Genomic DNA, 20,310 nt, shown 5'->3' with positions numbered 1-20,310 from the left:
TAAATCAAGGTAGCCTATAATTACTTAAAGGGATAGTTCACCCAAAAATCCTGTCATCACTTACTCACCCTCATGTTGTTCCAAACCTGTATGAGTTTCTTTCTTCTGCTGAAGAAAGTTGGTAATCAAACAGTAGCCATATTTATTTAATTTTTTTCCTACTATGGAAGTTAATGACTACCGTCAACTGTTCGATTGCCGACATTCTTTAAAATATTTTCTTTTGTGTTCAACATAAAAAAAAGAAACTCATACAGGCTTGGAACAACCTGAGGGTGAGTAAATGATTTACATTTTTGGATGAACTATCCCTTGTGTGAAGCAAAATGACATAACTGAGATAACAAAGTGTTGTTTTCTAATGTATAAAAATTAAGTAACTTTACACTTGAAACAAGATGTCTGCAAATGTCTGCCTACTTTGTGACTTAATTTTGATACATTTTTCTTAATAACTTAAATAATTTTGCTTCTCAAGTAAATGTACTGTATTTTGTATTTTCAAGTCAGCATGAAACGTAAGTTGCAATAGTTGTTTTTTCCCTATTGTGACATATATCCGAGTGAAACAGCTTCTTGAATGAGAAAAAATGTAGGACGGGACTTGATTTTGTCCATCGGAACTTGATTAGCTCATTCGATGGTTGTGGTTTGCTATTGCTGTGATGTCTTGTGAGTGACAGGTTATTGTCCCGCCCTCGCGCCAGTAAACACGTCATCAGAGAAGAGATGTAGTGGAAGTTATTTTGATTCACGATTACGAGGGCAGATTCATTTTTAATCTGGATAATGGATACATTATTTATAATAAACACTGCAATATTCCATAAATAACAGGAATTGTCCATTTTGATTTCATAGTGACTTTAAGAATGTTTAGATATTTGTAAAGGAAAGCAAGAGCATTTTTTGCAGTGTACCATCTGGTTGACCATCTTTGACTATCAAGAACCAAGCTCCAAAATACAGCTGGACAACCTTCACTTGGTTTTTTGGACGGGATATAGTAATTGAGAACATTTTAAACCGCTGTGAGAGTCTAGAAAATATTGACTGGTATTGATGGCACTTAACGTCCTTTAGTTTACTCATGACACTCTCTCGCCTCCTTCTCTTGCACCTCCACAACAAAAATAAACCAAAAAAGAGGAAGTGAGAGAGCAGAGAAGGAGGACAGGATGGCTGGAAGATGGGAGCAGGCTACCTTGTGCTCCAGCAGTGCTTCTCTAAAGGTGAGAGAGAAGGGGGAGATATGTTCTTGGCGGAGCTTGTCCCCGCTGCGCAGGGCGATGGCGCTCTGCATGCGAGCGTTAATTTCCTGTGAGCCGGCGCGCACATGCAGGGCTTGAGCCAGGTGGTTGGGGAGCAGGTTAATGGAGTGACGTGTGAGCGCAGCCAGAGTCTACAGAGGAAAAGCACATGCAGCGCCCATGAGTCTAAGAGAGGGTGTGTGTTTGTGTATGTGTGTGTTGTGTGTATCTGTTCATCCAAGAGCTCTGCACAACATGAATGTATGAAAACCAAATAAACATTAGAAAATGACTGCACAAACACATGCACATTTACTTAGCTAAATGAAGACAAACAACAGACTTCTAATTTCTTATATATATAAGTAAATATATACTAGCCCAAACTCTACCCCTAAAAGAAAACTTTTGCATTATTTAATACATTTATGAACTTTTTCCTGCATACTGTACAACATACCCAAATGTCCTAAAAGGTGGTTTTGCCAGATATCCTCCTGAGACCCAGAAAAAAAAAGTTTTTTGAATTTAGTTTTTTTCCATGTCATCACACTGTTTAGAGCACAATAAACAAATGGTAAAAAAACACATATATAAAATAATATTTTATTCATACGTTATGCTATGTCCTCTGTAGTGGACGCCAGGACTAAGTTGTTTAAAAAATAAAATGACATGAAATTATATGTATAGGCAAAAACAATGGGATTTTTTTTCAATCACCAATAAATTTTGGGGTTTCAGGATTTTTTCAACCAAAATTTGTTTAAAGATTATTCTCAACTATGTTATGAAAGAAATAATGGAATGAATTGATACACCATTTTACTTTTTGCAATATGTGCATAAAATGGCCATAAATTAATATTCCCATTCAATGCAATGTATCTATACACTGTATCTAATTTGCACATTAATGTGTTCTTGGAGCAACAATTAATGAAAAAAGAAGTGTAACAATTGGAGTAATTATTGGCAACATTTTAATAATATCATCTAATATTTCATAGGAATATTGATGTATAATTTATCTCCATATTCACTTGTTGTGTCTCCCAGAATGCCTGATAAACATGGTTTTAGTCCTGATGTCCTCTACAGTGGACACGTTTGAAATCAATGCCCTGTTCTGTAACAGAAAGTATTTTTTTTATTTGAAACCCCTTAACATTTTCCTGAGATGTTGTTTTATGAAATACAATTTGAAAAAGTAGTCCAATTTAAATATAATTACAATATATTATCATATTTCCATAAGAATGCTACATTTGATCACTAAATTAATGTCAGACATTTTTAAAGACCAAGGAGAAGTTGTTTTCATGGTGAAACCTCCAAACATTTGGTATCTCTGAAAAGTCCTGAATGTGCTCTTTACAGGACACCCAGGTTGTGTCATGTGACATGTATGATGTCAGAGAAATTCACTAAAATATAATGTCCACTACAGTGGACAAAAGTCTATTCTTGGGTCCCAGGAGGATATAGTTCGCTTCTCATGACAATTTTGTCCCCAACTGACAGCTATGTACACACACACACACACACACACACACACACACATAACACTTGCACATAACATGATTATTTTTTTTGTAAAGCGAATGCTCTGGACTGTAAGTAATAGGCTTTTCTAACTGCCTACAGCTCAGCCCATCTTTTAGAGTGGATCTAAAAAAAAAAATCAACACATCATTGCAATGTCTAATATTTCCATTGCCTTAATGTCGGAAAGCCATCAGACCTTTTATATCAGAAATTTTAAGATTCAAAAATATGAGGCTGTTCCAGTTAGTTCACCTAAAACCAGAAGGATTGCTGTTTTTACATGGTTTCTATCTGGTCCAACCTGCTATAGTTGATTCATGGTGGTAGACCACCTTGGTTCAGGAATGAACCCTTTATCATTTCCCGAAAACACCACATTTAGCTAGTATAACCAATTTAAGCTATTTTTCCCCATAGCAGCTGTTATATGTGAATTGTATCATGCATGTTAAGGTTTTATATATCATGCAATGGTACAAAATGTCAACAGGTAGAGATTGTACAATATTCTGCATCAACAGCACAATGAAAAAAATGTGCGTCTTTCCGACACAAAGACAAAAACTATAATCTATTTTGAAAACGGTGTCACATAAGCCCCTTTCACACAGAGATTCCGGAAAATACACGGATAAAGTGACCCGGGATTTGACCCGGGTTCGTTTGATTTTGCTTCATTCACACTGCCAGTGATTTGCCGGAATCAGAGAGCGCGTTCACACACAACCCGTGTATGTTCCGGAAAGACGCGTGACGTTGGATGTGACGGGTCTCTACTTCAGTCCAGTTTGCGGACATTTTTTCGTTCTTTCTTGTCTCGATGACGAACACAAACTTTCTTCTAGAGTAACTGAGCCGCACGATAACTACGCCATTGCAAAGGCTCGTGAATCATCACTACGACACACCCCTTATACGGCATTGGTTCTGGCTTTTGTTCACACAGCGCGCGTTCCGGGTCTGAACACGGCAATGTTACTAGGTCCCCAACCCGGCATCGATCCCGGCATCAATCCCGGGTCGTGTTTGCGTTCACACAGAAGGCACTCGGGCAATTTGCCGGGTTCAAAGCGATGTGTGAAAGGGGCTATATAGGCTGCGTTTACACTTGGCATTAACATGCGATCACCATGATCCGATCAAGCAGATCGGATCATAAGCCAATCAGGACACGGTGCATTTACACCTGTCAAGTGGCTTCTGTATCCGGATAACAGATCGGATCTCGCATTCCCGCGAAAAAAAAAAAAAAAAAGGATGGCTCCGGTGCAAAGTCGACCTGAAGAAGTGGTGGGTTTTCTTTTAAAAACAGTTTTCTGTCAGGGTACATTTTACAAATCTCGCAAAATGAGGAGGATGAAGAGGCTGCAAGTACTAATAATGTGGATAGATTCCGTAATGGAAACGGTACAGAGAAACGTATCCGAGAACGTTGCCAGCTGTGGTGGGAAAAATGCGTGTTCTATACAGAAAATGAATGGTTCTGCAACTTTAGGGTGCGAAAGCAAACATTTCAGTATATTTGCGATGTACTTCGCACTCGACTGTGTCGCAAAACCCCACAGCTCTCAGTTCCGGAGAGAGGAGGGGAAATAATAACAGTGGGCGGGGTTTTGTGTGACGCCCACCTGTGAATGCAGACATGATGGCTGGATTGCATTTACATTACACTGAGATCCGATCACAATGCGTCCTCGACTACCTCCGAACCTGGACACGCTGATCGGATGACATTCCGATCAGAAGCGCGTTTAGACTTGTCTTTTCAATGTGTATGTGGACAACATCCGGATACAGGTCATATGTTAATGCCAAGTGTAAACGCAGCCAGAGATGCTTCGACTGTTGATTGACTTGGTTAAAGGTGCCTTTAAATTTTTACTGCATTTAAATTATGTAACATTTGGAGGTTTAATTTCCAGCAAAAATGACTATATGATGATATAAACTTTCTCATTCCATGATAAAGGATTTTGGTCATACAGCCCACGCATTAGTATAAAAAGGATAATACAGACTGACACAAGAATTTAACAACAAATACCTGAGGTTCATATGAGGAAAGGGGTTAAACAAAGATATCACTAGCAAATACACCATACAAACATCATGAAATAAATGAAAAATGGCATGAAGGGGACCTGGCTAAGTTCAGGCCATTCAACTAAACCTGATGACTGTACAAGAAAAGAGAGGCAACCTTAAAGACTTGCAAAATGTTACCTCAGACTGGCAACTCCATGGATCTCTTCCAAACCCTACATTGCAAAAGAAATATTTTCTTATTCAGTATTTTTGTCTTATTTTCCAGTACAAATATCTAAACATTATTAAATTAAGAAACATTTACTTAATATGCTAAATGACCTAAGATATTAAGTCTTCTTTTACCAAAAAATTATAAAAAATAAAGTGGGTTTTTGCTGAAAACAAGACAAAAATCTCCATATGGGGTGAGAAAACTTGTTTTCTCTTTGAATTATTTTTAACACAAGATATTTTTTCTTGTTTTAAGCGTAAACCTTTTCAGAAAACAAGACTTAATATATTTAGTATTTTGCTTCTCAAGTATTTGTATTGGAAAACAAGACTGCAGGGTTGCAAGCAACAATACCAAGTAAGAAAATATTTCTTGGCAGTGTAGTGATTTTTACTGTTTACATGAGACAACTTAAGTGGCTGGGAATGCTCTAAATAGGCAGCAAGCCCCATACAAACAAACTCACAGCCATACAAACAGAGCTCAACACGTAAAGCAAGACTTGACTAATGCAAGTGTCTAACTAGCCAATTCAGCCGATTAGTCTGTTACCTTTGTGTGAATGTGACAGACTTCTAAACAGAAGAGGGCAAAATGTTAGAAAAACAGAGTAAACTATTAGCATGTGGCTAAGCTAATGACTCAATAAGCACAAAAAAACACAGCCCATGCAAATATTGTGAAATTATATATATATAAATTTTTTTTTTTTTTTTACTAGAACCAAATAAAATGTGTATGTTTTATATCTACATGTCTCTTGGATGGTGGCTCTTGCTAATTCATAAGACCCAAATAAAAAAGATGCTCAAACCAAACTGTGTCAAGACGGCTGTTCAGAAGGATCATGCTGTCAAAGGCGATTACATGGAAGAGTGAGAGAAGACCTCCATGTGTGTGGGTCACTAAACATTTCTTTGCAGCAAACCAAGTAACTGCCACATATATCACAGATATGTGAACTGAAAGTAAAACGAAAGCTTTTTTCCTTCCATCACGGTGTAGGCATGTGTTGTATTATATTAGAGCGTATTTATCAGCGGAAATGTCAGCACAGGGGTAGAGGTCAAATGGAAGGCTGACTAGCAGAGGATTTTGCATAAACAGGATCTGACACAGACATTTGATTTTGTTTTGACCGTTGAAAGTATCTTTAAAGAGGGCTATCATCTGTGCCGTGAGCTGGAGCTGTAGTCACTGTGAGCGTGAGTCATCTAGAGAAACACTAGAATTACAAAACTCACTCTGCATACACACAGGAATATTCGCAATTCTTAACTCATTTTGTGGTCTAGAAGAAAGTCAGTCATATGGGTTTTGAATGGCACATGGGGTGAGTAACTGATGACAGACTTTTTAGGTGAATTATCCCTCTATTATCCCACACTACAAAATGTATGAATATTATTGCATTAAATGACAAAACAAATAAAAAATCATAAGTTAATGGCGTTTGTTTTAAAGCAAGACAGCATACTAAAACATGTTTTTCAAGCAAAACATTTCACAAAAATATGCTTGTAAGGTTTCAAATCATAAAACTATAGATATAATAAAAATCTAAACATTCTGTCTCTAACAACTAGAAAGTGTTCAAATATAGTATGTTCATAGTTAATATGCTGAACCACACATGTGGTTAATCTGCAACAACATAAAATTTACAACCACTAAAAATAATAATAATAAAAATGCAAATATTTAAATATTATACATACATTTTTAAGGCTGCCCAAATATTTATTGGGGCACTGTATGGACTTCTCATTCATCAAATGTTAGTTATGTTAGAACTGTGTGTAATGTTTGCTCATGTGTGTAATCCGGATTTTATTAAATCTGTTAATCTACTGTTAGCACTGGGATTTTCATAGATTAATAGGAGTTTTTAAAAGCAGACTGTGTGTGTGTGTGTGTGTGTGTGTGCGCGCGCGTGTGTGCGTGCGTTATGCATAAAACAATATTTTATGGCCTTGAAAACCCTGAAGGGACTTTTGACTATTCTCTTATGGAGTTATTCTATACTCAATAAGAGTTATTCTCTCTTGCAGTTATAGAGAAGAGTTTTGCTTTGGACATAACATTGACACTCAACATGACCTTCACAGTGTTGTACAGCGATAGCAAAACACCAATACACAAATAAAAGCAATGTAAACTACCTTTCAAAAGTTTGGGATCCGTAATTTTTTTTTAGAGAAATGAATAATTTTATTCAACAAAGGACACATTAAATTGATAAAAAGTGATTACTTCTATTTCAAATGAAAGTTGTTCTTTTGATCTTTCTTGAGCACCAAATCAGCATATTAGAATTATTTCTGAAGGACCATGTGATACTAATGATGCAGAAAATTTAACTTTACCATCAATCTAAATATATTGACATAAAACAATACAATTATGACCAATCATACTTTCTGACGCATCAAACCATAATCATCCAGTGAGTAAAGGGCGATTTATTAATCAGCCTGATGCTCATTCCTTCTCCAATAACTAGCAAAAATTGCTCCTGCACTACAATCCATAAGGACGCAAAATACTTGTGAATCTTACTGTGAACAGATTATATGATTGCAACACCTTTTTCTTTTGAATGGAGCTGGATACGATTTTCAAGGTGTTTACATCAAGGTTTTTTCATTCTGGTTGAGCTATTAATAAGATTTTGAACTAAATAAAACTGACAAAATCTGGATGGACTAGAAGAGAAAGAAGAACTTCTGGGTGGAGATATCAGAGAACCAATTTGAGATGATCTCTATAATCCCTATAAAAGGTGGAGAAATAAAGCTTTTGAGAGCTCTGAAGCTTTTCATATCTAGTCAATCCTTATGGGGTGGAGCTTAAATTCTTTTTTTTTTTAGTGTAGTCAGATGGGATGAAGTCATGGGTCAAGAATACTAAAAGAGGTGCATTTCCTTTTTTTCTGCAGTCACATTTTGGAACACAGACATTGCAGAGTTTTTTTTTTTTTTTTGGCTAATCAATAGTAAATGGTTTCTCTAAGACGAGTTCCCCGTTAAACTCTAGAAGAAATACTGTCAGGTTGCAGTGTATATTTGCGTGTGTGTATGTTTTTGATTCTTAATATAGTTTTGGATTGCACATAAAAACACAAGGAGTGAGACACTAAATCCATTAACAGAACCACCCTTCGGCAGAACACACACACCCAAACAGCCACTAAAACACACATTCACTCACTCACATACACACTGTGGCTGCAATGCGTCACTGAAGACAAAGCCTAAACAGAGAGACAGAGAAGAGAGAGGGAGAGGATGTGAGATAAAGGAGAAGAAAAGAACAGCAGATGAAAGAGAAGAGGAGAAAGAGAGAGGGAAGGATAAACGGAGCGTGAAGGAGAAAAGGAATCCTGCTACTGCCTTACAGACATTCCTGTTGTCATGGATACCAGCCCTAAAATCTTACATATACACATGAACATGTCAGCATACTTCTGTTTGAACAGATCTTGAATAGCTCAGACATACACACACACTTACACTCGTCTAATCAACGTGAAAGCTTGTGCTCTCAGCTGATGTGTAATTGGCTGGTCGCCCTGCCAGTCACACAGTGAGAGCTCTTTGATGTGTTAAGATGACTGCATGACAAAGGCAACAAAAGCACCGCATTAATCAAAGACAACATTCCCTTATGTTAACCATGTTACCATAGCAACAGCCTGGCAACTCGGCCCACACCAAGAGAGAGTTCTGCATCATAATCAGCTGCACATGCCACAAAAACCTTCTAGAACATTGTTATGAGCCATTAAGCACTGAGAACCCTCCAGAATACACAGTGCGCGCCTTACAGCCTTGAAAACTCTCTAGAACACTATTCCCGACCTACAGTCTTGAGAAATCATTGGAACACTGTTTCCACCTTGAGCCCTGAGAATCCACTAGAACACTGTCCCTTAAGCGTATAAATACTTCAGAACATTGTCTCCAACTTTAGAACACTTTACCCATCTTACAACCTTGCAAACCCACTAGAACACTGTTCCAACCTTCAACTTTGAGAACCCTTCAGAACACTGTACCCACCTTTAGAACAATGTCCCTGTCTTACAACCTTAAGAACCAACTAGAACACTGTTCCCAATTTCAAAACACTTTCCCCATCTTACAACCTTGAGAACCCACTAGAACACGGTTTCAACTTTCAAAATAGGGGACCCTTCAGAACACTGTCCCCGTCTTACAACCTTGAGAACCAACTAGAACACTGTTCCCAACTTCAAAACACGTTCCCCATCTTAGAACCTTGAGAACCAACTAGAACACTGTTCCCAACTTCAAAACACGTTCCCCATCTTAGAACCTTGAGAACCAACTAGAACACTGTTCCCAACTTCAAAACACATTCCCCATCTTACAACCTTGCAAACCCACTAGAACACTGTTCCAACCTTCAACTTTGAGAACCCTTCAGAACACTGTACCCACCTTTAGAACAATGTCCCTGTCTTACAACCTTAAGAACCAACTAGAACACTGTTCCCAATTTCAAAATAGGGGACCCTTCAGAACACTGTCCCCGTCTTACAACCTTGAGAACCAACTAGAACACTGTTCCCAACTTCAAAACACGTTCCCCATCTTAGAACCTTGAGAACCAACTAGAACACTGTTCCCAACTTCAAAACACGTTCCCCATCTTAGAACCTTGAGAACCAACTAGAACACTGTTCCCAACTTCAAAACACATTCCCCATCTTAGGACCCTGAGAACCTACTAGAACACTGTTCCCAATTTCAAAAACACGTTCCCCATCTTAGAACCTTGAGAACCAACTAGAACACTGTTCCCAACTTCAAAACACATTCCCCATCTTAGGACCCTGAGAACCTACTAGAACACTGTTCCCAATTTCAAAAACACTTTCCCCATCTTAGAACCTTGAGAACCTACTAGAACACTGTTCCCAACTTCAAAACACATTCCCCATCTTAGGACCCTGAGAACCTACTAGAACACTGTTCCCAACTTCAAAACACATTCCCCATCTTAGAACCTTGAGAACCAACTAGAACACTGTTCCCAACTTCAAAACACATTCCCCATCTTAGGACCCTGAGAACCTACTAGAACACTGTTCCCAATTTCAAAAACACGTTCCCCATCTTAGAACCTTGAGAACCTACTAGAACACTGTTCCCAATTTCAAAAACACGTTCCCCATCTTAGAACCTTGAGAACCTACTAGAACACTGTTCCCAATTTCAAAAACACTTTCCCCATCTTACAACCTTGAGAACCCACTAGAACACGGTTTTAACCTTCAAAATTGGGAACCCTTCAGAACACTGTCCCCGTCTTACAACCTTGAGAACCAACTAGAACACTGTTCCCAACTTCAAAACACGTTCCCCATCTTAAAACCCTGAGAACCTACTAGAACACTGTTCCCACCTTTAAAACACCTTTCCTGTCTTACAACCTTGAGAACCCTTCAGAACACTGTCCTCGTCTTACAACCTTGAGAACCCTTCAGAACACCGTCCCCACCTTTAGAACAATGTCCCTGTCTTACAACCTTGAGAACCCACTAGAACACTGTTTCAACCTTCAACCTTGAGAACCCTTCAGAACACTGTACCCACCTTTAGAACATGCTCCCTGTCTTACAACCTTGAGAACCTACTAGATCTGTTTCAATCTTCAACCTAGAGAACCCTTTAGAACACTGTCCCTGACTTACAACCTTTAGAACCTAGAACACTGTTTTCACCTTCAACCTTGATAACCCCTTTCCCAGAATCTTCATGTAAAGAAGAACAGTTAGGGGCCGTTCACACAGAACACATTTTTGCAGGGACATAAGAAATGTTTTTTTTAAAACTTCTTTTAACTTAAGTGCAGCATTTTTAGAATGCTGTTCCTAAACTAAAATATATATTTTTTAGTTGCTGCTAGAGATACAAGTGTCTTTCTAGATAGTTTACGTCGAAAACCTATGGAAAAGCAGCAGAATGGAATGCAAAAACACATTCTGTATTGCCCCTCACATATGCCCTTACAGATCAGATCACTATATAAACTACAAAGCATCTACACACAACCATCCAAAACAAACCAAAAAAATATAGATATACATGCAAGAGGAACAAGAAAGAAAAAGGAGAGTTGTGGAAATAAACCAGGAACTGACACTGAACTCAAAGACAGGTGCAGTGAACAGATACAGAGCCTTTATTTAAGCACCGTTTGCCAGCTGCGTTTGCTTTTTCGAAACTATGCCAGTTAATGTGTGGTTCTTTGCTAGTGTGTGTATTGCACTCACATTCTGTTTGCCCACTATGTTATGGAAGGGAAGTTCAGGGCTCCATGTTCCCTCCGTGAAGGAAGTGTTAGAGGTTCTGTGCTCTGATTGGTTGGTGGAATCTCTCATGATGTCCTCTGGCAGTGTGAGCAAGCTCTCCTCTGGCTGCTTGATCAGGAATGTCTCGATGTTATGCCTGCGCAGGAAGTCATTACGGTCCTTACCGTGACCCTCCTCCACCTCGTAATCACCGTTCAGGCAGTCTAGAGCCGCTTTAGAGATGTGGATCCTCCTGAAGGGGTCGAAATTAACTACAGATTCATCTCACACATCCAAAGCACGACACCTTTTTCAAAATGAGAATAAACAGAAACTCAATTAATTTCCTCCCACACCATTACACAAGAGGTGGAGGTGTACATAAAATCTCTCTTTTCCATCATGGTCGAACGTGTTTGAGGGCAAATTGATAATCCTACTGTACTTCCCTTATATTTCATCACCAAAGAGAAGTTTTGTGTGCACATGTGTGTGTATCTTACCCAGGTATTCCCCCTGACTCCAGTTTGTTGGCTATGTCGACATCCCAAGACCAGACGTCAAACTGCCATTTCCGCAAACCGAGAACTCCACACAAAACCGAGCCAGAGTGGATGCCAATGCGCATGTCTATGTCATGCTTCGTACGTGAGCGCACATACCTAAACATCCAAATAGAAAAGGTTAGGATGGATAGGTTCTGTTATATAGGCAGTTCTGTAATGGTGACACTAAACAACTGTTGAGCTAGAGAACTCACTGGGACCAGAACAATGGGTTTATAGGCAAGTTAAAATACACATCATATACTATTACTCCTGAACGGGGTAACAGGCAGAAAAGTAAGTGGCTGTTTATAAAAAGCCGAATCGAGGTCACACTGTCACTGCTGTGTGTGTGTTGAGTGGTAGTGTGAGTGCTGTGATATCTGACTGTTAGTGCAGCACACAAATACACACCTGCTGAACAAGGGCCTCTCATCTGCTATCTAGCCTCTATTAAGGGTCAACAGGACTGGTCTAGTGGCCTCTTTCTCTCTGTCATTCACTCACTTTTCCTTGCTACGGGGATACCATAGACTTCCAGTGTTTTAAAATAAACCTTATAATACTTACAGACTAACCCAAATGCAACCTGTGAGTATATATTTAACAGTTCCATTGCCTAAATTGGCAAAGAAACATAGAAAATAAGATCCCTTTTAAAGGAATACTTTAAAAATGAAAATTCTGTCATTATTTACTTGTACCCTTGTCATCACCAATCTCTATAACTTTCCTCAGTGGAACACAAAAAGTAAATAGTCGGTTGTTGTGAATAGTAGGGGACTGGAGCTTCAAAAATTACAGATCCATAAACGTATCTTTAAAAAGTCAACTCATACTAACAATTCATGTGCATTTGACAGCTTCTGAAACAATATAAAAGCTTTGTGGGTGACAAACAGAAACAGAAGTTTAAGTCATTATTCACTGACAATCTTCTGCTCCAGTGAGCTGTTTACCACTGTGATTATACGGTCAGTGACTGGAATCATTCAGACAAGATTTGTGAACTAGATCAATTGATCAATTGACAAGATCAGACTAAATAGAATGATTTATTTACGAAGTGGGCATCATTACTTTTCTTATTAATGAGGACAGCTACAATATTGTGGATGTCAAGTTGGATGAAAATAAGTGAATATTGACCACAAAAAGTTGTCTGTGTGAAATATACTGTAATTATGTGAAATATAGTGCATGAGTCGTATGAATCACTTTTAGAATGCTTTTGTGTGTGTGTGTGTGTGTGTGTGTGTGTGTGTGTGTGTGTGTGTGTGTGTGTGTGTGTGTGTGTGTGTGTGTGTGTGTGTGTGTGTGTTTGTGTGTGTGTGTGTGTCATTTTGGAGCTTGAATAACCCATTTCTTACTCATTATATTAAATTAAAAGAACGGTATGGAAATTCTTCAAAAATGTTTTGTGTTCCATGTAAAGAAAAAAAAAGTTGTACAGGTTTAGAACAACAAGTTGGTTAGTAAATTATGTCATGAATCATTAATTTTGTGTTGGCTGGCAGTTTAAAACATGAAATCTTTTACAGTTACCTGATGGTTTTGATCATGCTGAGGCCCATCTCAACACAGCAGTGGGCATGATCCGGTCGAGGCTCGGGAAGGCCAGAAACACAATAATAACAATCCCCCAGTATCTTGATCCTCAGACAATGATGCTCCTGAGGGGAAAAGAAAAAGACATTTTCACATTAAATGATGTCAGTTGACAGAATTTTTTAATGTAATATGTCTGAATCAATCAGACTACATTAGGTTATCCCAATAAAAGTAATTTTTAAGGGTCAGGTCAGGTAGAAATAGCTGCTTAAGGTAGCAATGCCACAGTTTCCCTTATATTGTGTGCATAGGAGAGGGATTTATGAGGGTTCAAGCAATTATACCTGCAATCACCCTGTAATTTCCACTGCAGTCTCTATCTGTTTTAGTTATCTCTCACCCTACCAGGTTTTTGTGTAGAACTCAGAGAGGGTGGTAATTATAAGACCGCCACTCTTTCATTCGGTCTCTCTGAGATCCATTACTCATGTCTACTGCTGTATTAACATTGTTTCACAGCTCAGTAAACGGCTGTATGGAAACAAAGAGTCGTTACGCCCGTAACCCTCATTTGTCAATCGCTAAAAACAACACCTACAGCTTGATTAGCTCTGGACTGACTCATGATAACAGGTTTGAAGCACTAGTGCTAATCTGCAGGCTAAGCGAATGCCTTTTACATAATCAATACCAAACCGTGGGCCAATTTAATGGATATTAACATAGAGACTATAGCATTAAATGCTAGTGTAACAACACACCCCATACTAAACATCAACAAAACAGCATGATACCAATAAAGAACCCATTAAATTAAACTTCCTGGAGAATTACAGTGGGAAAACTTGCTCATAGTTGCATTGAGCCTTTTGAAAAAAGTCGCAGTACAGTAAAGGTGTACAATAAGATGGTAATACCATGGTATTTTTATATATACTGTACACAACTGTTAACATTTTTAGGGTCAGTAGCCAAAGATTTTTTTTATGTTTTAAAAAGAGGTCTCTTATGTTCACCAAGGTTGAATTTATTTGATAAAAAAACACAGTAAAAACCATAATATTGTGAAAGATTACAATTTCAAAAAAAAATTCTATTTGCTCAAGAAACATTTATTGTTATTAATGTTAAAAACAGTTTATATTTATATATAATAGTTAAATATTTTTGTGGGTACCATGATCATTTTTTTTCAGGATCAAAAGAACAGCATTTATTTGAAATAAAAGATTTTAAACTTTATAAATGCCTTTACTGTCACTTTTGACCCAATTTAATACATCCTTCTTGCTGAATGAATTGATTAATTTCTGTAAAAAAAAAAAAAAATCTCACTGACCCCAAACTTTTGAACAATAGTGTACCATAGTAGTCAATGATTACCGTAGTCATTTTAATACGTTACTGTGTAAGCAACGTCAAGTCATGGATTTGTCTCCTATGGAATACTGATAACATGATATGGTACTCCAATGTACTTCCATGAATATCATGGTATTACCAGGTTATATTAAAATTGTACGTCTAAAAAATATGCCACCTTTTGTTAAGGGATTACCAAGAAATTTCGTGTTTCTGCATATATTACACGCTTAGATAATACTGTACTTCAAGTAATGAGAGGGTTAATGCACATTTCCCATCAGGCAGCGTGAGGGCGTAGGAGAAAGAGAGAGAGCCAGGGAGAGACAGACAGAAAGAGAGTGAGACAGATTTGTGGAAGATAAAGCTACTGTAAGACAGGATCTTCAAAGTGTTTTCAGGAAGTGGCACGACGCAAGCAATCAAAAACATTATGTCTGAAAATGTTGAATGTGACATACAGCACAACCGCCTAGTTAACCAGTACAGCACTAACCACGCACATGTGACATTTCTGAGTAAACATTGCCATCAGCAGAGAAAATGAATACTGCTCATCAAGATAAACACTGCTGCAGAATTTAATACAACACCAGGCCTGCTCGCATGAGTATGACTGCAAATTCACACAAACGCACAAGGACACAAGGATATTTAAATATGACATACTGATACAACCATCTGCAAGCACACATATGCCACATTTGAATATCTGCATTATGCATCAGCAAGCCACTTTATGGTTGGTTGATCTTCAATGATTATTGTACTGACTCATGAATAAGATTATTGGAGAGTTGCAGCATGAGGATGGAGTTTAATATTCTTCATAATGCACTTATTCCCTCCCCCTGAACAACAGAACAAAAAACACATTTGTTAAAAATACAAAATCAATCTTCACATGTATACGTCTGGAAGTAATGTTGTTCTTTCTTCCAAGGGCAGCTATCAAGATTTGCACTAGCCGTCAACAGTTGTACCCTTGTGCAAACACGCGCTCACGCACACACACTCATATATCAGTGTTATTAATGTTGGGGACAGGGTCACAATGTTTATATTTATGTGACTTTTGCAACAGCCATTTAGCACATCAGTGCACTGCAGGACATGAAGGAGGGTGAGCCGTCACACATTTCAGCCTCCTCTTAACTCTAACTGAACTCAGCTTATCTGGTGCCACTATAAACGCCAAGCCAAGATACTCTGCCACTGCCCTTGGCACACAAACATAACACTCTCTTAGTTTCACATACATTCTGCATCTGATATGTTTAAGCAAAGCAGCAGTTTAACTGCAATTTTCGAGGTAAACAGCGCTGACTTATGTAAATAAAGCACTAAAATAATCATAATTTACATAGAAAGGTAGTGTGTTGAATGACAATGACTTAAAGGGATAATAATCCGTTGCTCACCCTCATGTCGTTCTAAACCGGTATGACTTTTTCTCTTCTGTGGAACACAAGACTTTTTTTTCATACAATTCAAGTGGGGTTCAGTGTTGTTTCGAACCTCCACTGACACTAATTGTATGGATAAAAACAGATCTTCAAAATAGCTTCTTGTGTGTCCCACAGAAAATCATAAAATATGGTGCTATGCTAAACCAGTGTGAAAAATACCTGATTAAACTGGATTAAGGGAGGATAAGATGCAAGTTTCTGAACAAGTTTTTGGGCTGAAATGTGCAAAAGTTGATCAACCAGTGAATTTGACTTTGAGTATTTAATTTAACAATGCCAATTAAAATGGCTTTCAGTAGAGGGGCATTGATAATTATTACAATCTTGATTGTCATGAAATCGAATACACATAAGAAGACACATTTACATCCACATTTACATCCACATGATAATTATTTAGAACCCAAACCTCAAGGAATAGATATTAAATATTCAAATCATCTGAATTCAGTCAACAGAACAGAATAGAAAATGCTGTTTGACTTCCATTAAGTTTGACAAACATCTTTTTCAAACAGTGAGCATTTCACTCCATTTCTATGCTTTAAATAATTATATATTACAAAAGACTGTGTTGATTAAACTGCTCCTATTATGCTTTTAAAGGTTCCTAATTATGTTTTGGAGATTTGCTTCAACAGGTTTACCAACCTGATCTCATGGGAAAAAAATAACTATTTTATGAGGTGGCGATTTCGTATGAATTCGTACGATATGAATTATTGATACGATTAAAGGAAAGTCATTATGAAGGACCACCCATAATCCGCCCCTACCCGTCACTGGGCTTTAAACAGACGTTAGATCATACAGATTCATACAAATTAGCCACCAATTAAGCATAATGTAAAATAGTTAAAAATTGCTATGTGATTGTGTTGGGTTTACATGCACCCAAGGTCAAAAACAGTTTAATTTTCTCATAAAATTCATTGCACATCACCTCTTTTCTCACAGTGTCTGAAATGGCTCGATAAAGGATTTGGTCTCTCTAACCTTTTGGTCTTTTAATAGGGTTACAGTACGTTTTCACTATATTTTCCATTCAAATTATGATGCACAAAAAAACATGCTCAGCACCTGTTAATATGAGCTCTGAAATAAATGCACTGCAAACATGAGAAACGTGTAACACACCTAAACAGAATACCTCCTCAACCTAAATGTACTAATTGACTTCAATGTCAAGGTCACCTGCTTCCAGAACCACCAGCATGTCATGCCAACACTTGGATATCAAACGAACAATATCAAAATACACATAAACCAGAGGATAATTGTGATATTGGGAGATATAAGGCAAATAACAACATGCCTTAAATCATTGCCAACTGCTATGTCAAGGACTATTACATGTTGCTATATACCCTGAATGGTGCTGTGATATGGCTTACATTTGTGTGCATTGTCGTGTATGTGTGTTAGGTCACTCACGTGTGCCAGTCGGTCAAAGCGTGCAAAGAGTTCGTTGAGCATCCGAACAAGTTCCTGAGCGGAGAGTGTGGTGGAAAGATTGGTGAAGCCCTTCACATCAGCAAAGAGAATACTGCATAAAACACACATGCAAACAGATCAGCTGAAAAATCACAAAATCTTTCCCAGACTGAAATACTACAATCAGTCAGTAAACAGGCTGATTGCAATATTTTAATGTGAGAAAACAGGCAAAACTTCATAAATATACAAGAGAATTGTACTAATAAGTTTTTAAATACTGACTATGCTAGCAACACTGCCATTTAAAAGTGTGGGGTCAGTAAGATTTGCGTGTTTAAAAAAAAAAAAAAACTTTTATTCAGCAAGGATGCATCAAAGTGATCAAAAGTGACAGTATAGACATGGTGTTCAACATTGATAAAAAATAAGAAATGTTTCTTGAGCACCATATCAAATCAAAATGTGACACTGAAGACAGAAGTAACAGCTGTTAAAAATACAGCTTTTTTATTAAGGGAATATTTAACATTTATACCCTATCCACCTTATTCCTGACAAGCTTACTGCGTTTTGAATTATGGGCGGCACTTCCGGTTTGGGGAACTTCCATTCAAAAAGACTGAAACGAATCATTTCAAATCATAAGGTTGCCCTACAAATAAACCTGATCCGTCAGTTTGACTTAATGAGCAATCAGTTTTCTTTCATGTTTTATCTAAGAATAACATGAGAATAACGTAAAACTTGGTATTTTAACGTGACATGTTATAACAAGAATATCCATAGTAAGAGCTCTGCATTCTTTTCCTCATGATTATTTTCTTTTTTCCTTTTGAATTCCGCTGTAATAGTATGACAAAGGTCAACACATACTGCACATTTGTGGTCTGTTCTCCCGATTTAATTTACTATGTATACCATTAATAATTCACTGGGATCCTCTCCAAATCCTCACGTCTCTTTCCAGGTTTGGTTTCACGGGTAAATACAATTTATTATCTGTCAAAATGACTGAAATCACTTTAAAATAGTATCACGTAATGCTGAAGTAAAACACTTTTTTATTAAGGCAACGTTACATAATACAGATCACCACAGTGATATTTAACCGACCGATTTAGCTGTGGAAAGTTGCTTTTGAGATTATTCATGGTCTGTTGAAAGTTAGCTTGTTGATGCTTTTACACTTTTAAATGTCCTTTTAATGTTCAATGGTTGAAGGGTGAGTAGAATAATGTAATGTCATCGTAAAAGGTTTAAAAATCTATTATTGCGTCCATAGAGCTTAGTCTTTCACTGATTGTTTACATCTTACCGGAAGTTACACCCATAATTCGCGCAAAGCGTCATGGGGCGCAGGAATACTGTGGATAAGCCAGTGAAAATGGTCGAATGGCTTCAGTTTGGCTTGATTTGGCCATTTTTTGGGACCAGTCAGAGCCAATTTGGTGCTCATACTGTGACCGACTGTGCTGCAACAGGCTACTTGTTTGGGTTATAAAAGAGAGTGACTCAGCTATAATCAAGGATGACTGAGCCATAACGGTGGGTGACTGAGCCGTAATGGTGGGCGACTGAGCCTTAATGGCGGATGACTGATTCAATTCCATTTGATTCTCTTCTATTCTTTTCACAAAGACTGTACCAAAATGGAAGAAATTACCTCACGTTCTCATAGCGGTGAATGTAGATACGGTGAAACTGGTGCTGTAGGTTCTCGTCCTCCACGTTGGTCATGTCGTTAATCATCTCCAGCACTACAAAGCGTGGCAGCACCGACAACACCAGACGTTCCTAACAGGTGCAGTGTGGGTAAAGCACTTTATTAAACACAGACTTAAATCAATTAGCCAATGAATGCACACTTACACATAAAAAGAGTTTCAACCAGTTTACCAATTTAACTAGCTCACCAGTCTAACCTTTACATTACATTACAAACGATAGGGTAGAATTTCATTATGACTGTTTTGCAGTATTATTTAACCCCGAACATTATTATATGATACAGTTTCCTTTTACTGCAATTACAGCTTCAAGTCATTTTTATCCAGTTCTAGTTTCCTTAATGGTTCACCAGTCAATCAAATATCCCCAAGCGTCCAGCTCACAGGGCTAAATATAAATGCATAACGGTATGTTTTCTAACATAATTCCCCAAAAAAACTAGAAATACGTTTATTATTTAGTACAATGTGAGTATAAAGAGTCTGAATGCTTTAGCAAAAAAACACTGCAAGGGACATATATCTGCCATATACAGTATATTAAAGCCAAAGTGCGTAATTTCTGCATCACCAAAAGCAATTGCAAAAATAATGTTTTTGCCAAACAGTTCCCAGTCTTCCCTAGGTCCCACCCTAAACCCATGCTATCGGTTGAACCAATATTGCACCGTGGGCTGGTCAGATGCTTAAACAAACAGAATCAGAGCGTTTACACTTTTCAGGGGAAATTTTACTTGCATCTGCCTTGCCATACTTAGCTGAGGTAGGAGAAAGTATTTTCAAATCGAAAAAAATGATACACCTCAGCTTTAATTGTCCTTTGTGTCGCTGCATGGATAAAG

The 20,310-nt window shown here is 37.8% G+C and overlaps 1 protein-coding gene across 1 annotated transcript in view; it reads right to left on the bottom strand.

Annotated features, from left to right (window-relative positions):
• Positions 1-19,535, bottom strand: part of adcy8 (adenylate cyclase 8 (brain)) — a gene marked incomplete at its 5' end in the record, with an annotated part of 45,226 nt that extends 25,691 nt beyond the window's left edge. Inside the window, 6 exons of the mRNA XM_056234574.1 lie at positions 1,205-1,402; positions 11,360-11,630; positions 11,881-12,039; positions 13,468-13,595; positions 17,739-17,850; positions 19,405-19,535. Of these exons, the coding sequence (XP_056090549.1) occupies positions 1,205-1,402; positions 11,360-11,630; positions 11,881-12,039; positions 13,468-13,595; positions 17,739-17,850; positions 19,405-19,535 (999 nt within the window). The remainder of the gene's footprint in view (positions 1-1,204; positions 1,403-11,359; positions 11,631-11,880; positions 12,040-13,467; positions 13,596-17,738; positions 17,851-19,404) is intronic.
• Between the last annotated feature and the right edge of the window lie 775 nt (positions 19,536-20,310).

The sequence above is a fragment of the Rhinichthys klamathensis genome, unplaced genomic scaffold (genome assembly GCF_029890125.1).
Source record: "Rhinichthys klamathensis goyatoka isolate OS25496 unplaced genomic scaffold, OSU_Roscu_1.1 h1tg000398l_1, whole genome shotgun sequence".
NCBI lineage: Eukaryota > Metazoa > Chordata > Actinopteri > Cypriniformes > Leuciscidae > Rhinichthys > Rhinichthys klamathensis.
This window is presented reverse-complemented; position numbering and strand designations above follow the sequence as displayed.